The sequence below is a fragment of the Caretta caretta genome, chromosome 4 (assembly GCF_965140235.1).
Source record: "Caretta caretta isolate rCarCar2 chromosome 4, rCarCar1.hap1, whole genome shotgun sequence".
NCBI lineage: Eukaryota > Metazoa > Chordata > Testudines > Cheloniidae > Caretta > Caretta caretta.
In genome coordinates, this window is record NC_134209.1 from 124,745,701 (window position 1) to 124,753,099 (window position 7,399).

Sequence of the window (7,399 nt, forward strand, 5' to 3'; positions counted from 1 at the left end):
AGCAACACAGCCATGAGAGAGTGAGGTACTGATACAGAACTGCCTCTAGGTGGCGCACACCGTCTATTTGTAGTTGTAGACCTGTCTACAATTGTGTTTTTACGGTTCCTAATATTTAAGATCTACTATCCGAAAGCTATTTTTCCTCATATTTCTTGACGTGATCTGAGAAGACAGAGAACAAAAACTGTAGGGAAAAAATAGACGATCGTTTCGCTGAAATTAATATGTAAAAGTTTCTGATATAGGAGATAAAGAGATGGAGCCGTAAAAATTAAGCCCAAATAGAAGAATACAAAATAATTTCATGTGAAGAACTAACAGGCAGATCTAAAGCATCACACTTTTAAAATAGATATATAATATACACAAAGATTTGCTCTCTGCAAGTCAGCTGTATAAAATGGCAACTCAAACAAAATACTTGTTTTCTATTTTTAACGGGAAATCAAGTCCTATAAAACACTTACTGATGGATTGAGGGAGATGTGGAAATTGTCACTTCCGGGACATTCGTATGTTACACTCTGACCTATCAATTAAACAACATTGTAAATCTTTCTTTATTGCGTACCTTTCTTCTACAGAGGAGATTTATATATATATTCCTCTTTCTCTCTCAGATATGATCAGAGAGTAATTATTCGTAAGAGTCCTGGTCTTTTGGTGAATAATTCGATCGTGCGGTTGTAAATGGTGAGTTCAGGTTACTACTGGAAGCAATTTATCTCTGCAAAACAATAAGACAATTTGTAAAGGAAAGCAGCAAATATGGTTAGATCTACAAGATTGTTTCTGTGCAGAATGCATGGCTCTAGGAGGGGGAAAAAACATGTTATTTCTCGGTATCCAGAGGCATTTCACTGGACCATTAAAAAAACCTGACTTTTTAAAAAACGATTTTAGCAAACTATTAAGTCAGCCCTGCATCTGATTAGAAGGCTCGGGGCTGTTGATAATTAGAAGAGATTATTTGTAACGAATCATGACAAATTTGTGGAGGGGGAAAATGGCCTTTTGCAAGTCAGAATACAAGCGATTTCTGGCACAGCCTTTCCAATCAGCTGCAGTGAATTTGTATTGCAGACAAGCGATCCTCTCTCTTCCTTCCCTCGCCAGCCGGATTAACTCTGCGTCTCCCTAATTTTGCTCTGGTGGGATGTCTGGTGCGGGGCAGGGGTACGCAGGGCTGTCTGGGAGACCCCCAAGTACAGACTCTCGCCCTGGGAATGCTCGGCTCTGAGTTCGGGCAGCGCGGAAGCCGGCAGCCTGGCGTTTGGGCCCCGGTGGCACTTGCGCTTACAGGTCACAAATTAGCCTCTGGATGGCAGAGCAAACAAGCCGAGCGGCTCCGCGGCGCTGGGCGTCCTGCTGCCCGCTGGCTGGCCAAGCGACGGGCGGCGGCGGAGCTGCGCCTGCCGCTCAGCCCAGCGAGGAGCCCGGACCACCCAGTCGGTCCCGCCGCCGCCAGGCCTGGAGCAACCGGCCTGGCCCGGCCTCAGGCTCCCCGTATACTCCGTCTTCCTTCCCCCTGTTCCCCGGCGCTCGCTGCCCGACCTCCTCGCCCAGGGACTGTCCTCGGGGCCGGGAGAGGGCACCGCCAGCGCAGGCGGGGCTCCGTGGGGGCAGCCTGGCGAAGAAGAATCGCAGCCCTTGCGAGCTAACCCCCCGGGGGGGGAGGTCCAGCCGTGTAGACTCGAACGAAGGCGCGTAAATCGGAGCGGCGGCTCTAGCGACGCCCGGAGCCTGGCCTGGGAGCTCCGCCGTGCCGCCTCGCTCCGCACGCGGGCCCCCCGAAAGTGCCGGCCCTGCGCCCCGCGCGCGCCAGGAAACGCAGGGCCCCAGCACGCCGCTCTGCGCCCCGAAAGCGCACTCCCCCTCCCCGTCCAGGTCACCTACGCCAAGTGCCTGCATCTGTGACTCAGGGTGTGCCTCAAAACCCCCGGCGTGTGGGTGTCTCTCTCTCTTACACCCACGCGCATTTCTGCTTCCACGAATCCACCCCACACTCCCAGCCGCTGTTAATCGGTCCTGTTACCCCTAAAGCTGCTCCTTGCACGGCTAGTATAAACACACCGCACAGCACTTGCTTGCATGTTTACGGATAGTCACCTAAAGGTGTCGAGGGCTGCATATTTCACACACACACTCCCTCATATACTTCCTATATGTCTGTTACACTCCGCATTTCCCCCACCCCCATTTTCCTTCGCATATCTCTTGAGCATACCCATGCACCTAGACACTACGTGCCAGAACTGATAACTAGCCAGGAGTTCATGGGAAACACAAGAAGAAGAAGAAGAAGAAGAAGAAGGAGCCCAAATAATATTTAAACTGGCTTTATTTGTTCCCAAGCTTTAATCATACCCACATTCGTCATATCAAAGACGCTTTTGGGTTTCTTTCCTGCGCAGGGCACACCAGGTATTTTTTGCCGGAAATACTGAAGTTTTAGGAAATATTTTGATGGAGAATCGTTCATAATCAATCGGTTTCTTGGTCGAGTGTAAAATGACGCTGCTGCAGACAACAAAATAAAAAATGCGGAAGGTTTAGATGGGTTTATAAAAGAGGCGAGTAAAATCGTGTGTGTTTATTTCAAGTTAAAAACCGCCAGTTCGGTAACGAAAAATCTTGATATGATCTTTCTCATTGTATTGGCCCTCATCACCAAGCCCAAAACTCAGAGCTGTAGCACTGAGATTATAGTTTTCATTTACTTTTTTAATACTCCAGTCGGGATTTTTCGATATTTTATTAGAGCAACAATGTTTTTAAAGGCGAAAATAAAACATGATACTAGAGACACATTTGTTGTATATGTTTAAATGAGTAACATTTAGAAAATAAGTGTTGGTTTCATAGTTTCCAAAATGTTCCTGTTATTTAGAGTTATTTTATTTCCGTCAAATAGCGATTTAGAAGTAAGAACAGCTTTTAATCGCAGTAACAAAAAAAAAAGACTTTAAAAGTCCCATTAGATTAAGATAATCATTAATATAAAACCATCAAATTGTAAATAACTAAAATATAAAAAAAACAACACCCCGCCTTGGAAAATTGTTGAAGAAATTTTGACTGATCCCTATAAAGCAAGCAGCCCAAAGTCTGAAAGTTTTTCTCCACAATATAAAGCTAAATAGCATACGCAGCTTTAATTCAAGGGCAGTTTTACAGTCCCTAACAGACTATGAAATAAATAATGTTAAAGACTCTTCCTAGAGAGCCGCATTTCAAAGGTTTCCTAATTTGGAACACTGTTTACGTTTCCATTGACTGTTTCAACTTTTAATTAAACCATATTTTAAAAGCGGGTCACTACATCGATTTCCTAATTTAACCAACACCTAGGAGGAGGGGAAAGCCCCCCGAAACTCTGAGAACTACTGATTCGGATTAAGTACATGGTTTTTCACAAGGAACCGGAGCATTTGTTTGGGGTGAAACCATAATATAGAAAGTCAGAGGACCGCGTACATTATAAATGGAAAACCGAGGCAATCCTTTGAGCCATCACGGGTTTAGAATGAAACGTTGAAGGGCTAATATAGTTCTGTAAACCCCTTAGGTTAGGGTACAGAAGGTCTATTCGTAGCGGGTAGATCGCGCTAGGCTTGAAGGGCGTCCGTGATACGGACAAGCAGCCCCCGCCCCAGAGAGGAAGGGGTTAACTAGCCCACGTCCGACTCCCTTCAACTCGCCCAGTTCTGTCTGAAGATCAACAGCTTCCAGCTGTGGCGCGCCAATCAACTCCCACCCCGCGCGGAGCGCTGCCCAATGGGAAGGCTCGGGGTCGGGGCTGTCACTCATAGGTGAGGAATGACACCGGGGCTGGGAGAAAAAGGAGCAGGAAAGAGCAAAGGAACAGATAGAGGCAGGAAAAAGTCCAGCGCCGCGCGGGACCCCGCTGCTGCCGCCGGGGAGAAGGAGCTAGGGAGGCTCAGGGGCAGCCCCCAGGCCAGGCAGCCATCCAGGCTCTTATGGGAGGGCTGCATGGGAACGGCGTATTAAAGCGTCCCCAGCCCCGCACCGCCGCTCGCTCTCTCCGGGCCGGGGAGCAGGGGCTGCAGCCGGGGGCGGCGATGAAGTCTCCCAGTTGAAGGAGCGGGATCCGGGCGGAGACTGGATCTGGCGCCGGGGCCAGGGCGGGCGCTGGTGCACCAGGGCGCTTCGGCAGCAGCCCTCGCTTCTGTGTCTCTTTCCCCGCTCCCCCGCGCGGCCCCCCGGGGCAGATGGCTGTCCGCAGCGGTAACGCCTTGACGCCTTTCTCCATCCAGGCCATCCTCAACAAGAAGGAGGAGCGCGCTCAGCACTTGGCGGGGCGGCCGCCGCCGGCCACCCCCACCACGCCGGCTTGCTGCTGGAGGCTGTTCGGCGAGAGGGCGGGCGCGGCGGACGAGGCTTTGCTGCCGGCCCGGGCCTGCCCCCGGGCTGCTACGGCGGCGGCGGCGGCGGCCGGGAGGACGATGGGAGCCCCGGCGGGCTGGGATTCGGACTCGGCCCTCAGCGACGACCACGAGGGCGAGAGGCGCTCGGAGGAGGAGAGCACCGGGGTGCCGCAGGGGCCGCCCGGCAACAGCGCCCGCTCCAGAGAGGCCCCTGGTCGGGGGCGGCCTGCGCGGGAGGCTCAGCCCAGGGATCAGGAGGAAGAGCCCCCGGGCCTCAGTGACAGCGAGATGTCGGCCAGCGTTTCAGGTACGCTTGTGGGGGGAGAGGCCAGGGGCCGAGGAGGACCCCCCAGTGGCAGGCGGGTGGAGCCCTGATGCCTCCCCGCCCCAGTGCCGGCCGCTGAGCGCCATGTGCCTTAGAGAGCGGGGACTCCCGCTCCCCTGGGGTTTGCGATCAGCCCTCTGAGACCCTGGACACCCGTTTCCCTGTGTGCCCAGGTGCCCCGGACACTGGCGATGCCCAGCACCCTGATGCTTGGCCCAGACCTCTCTGCGCCCACCAGTCCCCAGCTCCTGATGGTGGCCCAGCCCTGGCGTGGCAGGGTCTGTGATTACTGCCGGGCCCGTCCCCAAGGGCGAAGGAGAATCGGTCTGTCCAGAGCTCTCCCAAAGCGGGCGCTGGCTAGTGGTTGTAGCTCGGGCATCTCACAAGGAAGGAGAATCAGAATAGAGATTTTTTGGGGGGAGGGGGGCAGAAGGACTCAGAGAAAGCCCGTAATAGAGAGGGACAGAGCCTGGGGGTGAATGGGACAGCTACATAGATCAGTCACAATAACCAGCCACCGGCCACCAGCTTTGTAATCTGGAACTGCTGGTCAGACAAGTTGTTACAAAGATTCACCTGACTGGACGTTGGAAGAAGTTTCCTTTGTGCTAAAGGAAATAGAACCTCACCGCGCCTTGCATTTGGGGGCAAGCTCCCTGCTGGCGGCTGGAGGCCTCCCTGTGAGAAGTGAACTGTTTTCTAGCTGCCCTTTTACTCCCACAGGCCTTGGGTCAGAGGCGCTTCCCCCCCCCCCCCAGGGATTTATTTATGTTTTAAAAGAATGGGTCAGGCAATTGACGACAAAAAATAAGGATGGCAAAGGAGGGAGCCATCCCCTTGGCCCCCGAGTGCCAGACAAGTCCCGATGACAGAGGTGGGAGGGGCAGAACAGTGCAATGAAAGGAGAGAAATGCAAAACCACAGGGGAAAGCAAGCCTGCTCTCTCTGATGTGCTCCCAAAAGATAAGCCATCCCACAAATACTCCCTAATTACTGATCACTAGCTGCCCTGCAAGCGCTTGTTCCTTATGAACGAGACGTGTGCACAGCCGAGTGTGTGTGAAAGGGCCTAGGAGCCCCTGGAGCTCTGCCTCAGTGAGGGTGGGAGGAGCTGTGCCAGCCTGTGACACCCCCCCCCCAGCCCCGAGCGAGGGCTATCTGAGCGGGGCTGTGGCACATCCTAACATGTTCCCCGGCTAGGGGGTGCCGTGGTCCCCTAAGATACCCCTGGTCTGGGGGATGCAGCTTGGCCCTGTTTCTGGCTGCGTCTTCTGCCACCCTCCCTGCGGGGATGAAATGAGACCTATAAAGCAAGCGGTCCAAAGTCTTGAACTGTGCCTGCATAAGGAGGGGTGCAGTGCGGCCTACCCCTGAGCTGTGCCTGGCTGGGTTTGGGGGTGCATTGGTGCCTCAACCCCGAGCCGTGCCTCGCTGGGTTTGTGTGACCTTCCCCGTGAACCTGGCCTGCTGGGGGCCTAGGCCTGCCCTCTGAGCGGTGCCTAGGAGGCCGCACTGCGGGGGTGACGATCTCCCCTCGCCCCACTGTCCCTGGGTTTGGGTCGCTGACCTGCTCTGCCGCAGCCTGCCCTGTCTCTGATCTCGGCTGTTGCTCTCCCCCGCAGATCGCAGCCCGCCGGAGGAGGAGGACGGAGGCAGCAAGTGCGAGAAGCTGCTGGCCGGGGAGGAGGAGCAGGCGGCCCCCAAGCCGCGGAAGAAGCGCTCCCGGGCGGCCTTTTCCCACGCGCAGGTCTTCGAGCTGGAGCGCCGCTTCAACCACCAGCGCTACCTCTCGGGCCCGGAGCGAGCCGACCTGGCCGCCTCGCTCAAGCTCACCGAGACCCAGGTGAAGATCTGGTTCCAGAACCGCCGCTACAAGACCAAGCGGCGCCAGATGGCCGCGGACCTGCTGGCCTCGGCCCCGGCCGCCAAGAAAGTGGCGGTGAAAGTGCTGGTGCGGGACGATCAGAGACAGTATCACCCGGGGGAGATGCTGAGGCCGCCCTCGCTGCTGTCCCTGCAGCCTTCCTACTACTACCCCTACTACTGCCTGCCCGGGTGGGCCCTGTCCACCTGCACCGCAGCCGCGGGGACTCCATGAGACTGACCAGCCTCAGCCCTCTCCGATCCAAAGCAACCCCGAGCCCCAGCTGCAGGACTGTATGCACCGGACAGTATTTATTATTATTATTATTTTTATTTTATTTGATTATTTTTATTATTGTTATTTGGGTAATTTCCCCCTCCCCCTCCTTTCCACGTTGTGACTTTTGCAAACTCCCCCTCCCCCCACCCCCCCAAGCCGAGGACTCTTCTAATTCGGCACGACTCGTTCATGGTATCCATGTTGTCACTCTATTCCGTGTAGACTTGCTTGTTTGTTTTTGTTTTGCTGATATTGTTGCTCCGGATTGATAGAGACCCGAATCTGGTGTGAGAGAAAGGAAAAAGAAACCTAGATCAGAACAGGAGATCAAGGACTCCCCCCATGGACTGAAAGGAAGATTATTTTTCTGTTTGTTGGTCTTCCAAATCGTTGCAAACCGTGTGTGCCTTGTATGGTGCTGAATGTAAGGAACCTCTTTCAAATCCCCCCTTCTCTTGTTGCCCGTGTTATTCCTGTTCTTCATGGTCCATGGCAAAGGACAGATGTGTCACAAAAGGGTGAGCCCTGTATCAAAAAGCC

The 7,399-nt window shown here is 54.0% G+C and overlaps 1 protein-coding gene across 1 annotated transcript; it reads left to right on the forward strand.

Moving 5' to 3' along the window:
- The first annotated feature begins 3,888 nt into the window (after positions 1–3,888).
- NKX3-2 (NK3 homeobox 2) lies at positions 3,889–6,872 on the forward strand. Its single transcript, XM_048848851.2, has 2 exons — positions 3,889–4,698; positions 6,339–6,872. The coding sequence occupies exons 1-2, from the start codon at positions 4,236–4,238 to the stop codon at positions 6,812–6,814; spliced, it is 939 nt and encodes a 312-aa protein (XP_048704808.1). The 5' UTR covers positions 3,889–4,235; the 3' UTR covers positions 6,815–6,872.
- Positions 6,873–7,399: the final 527 nt, after the last annotated feature.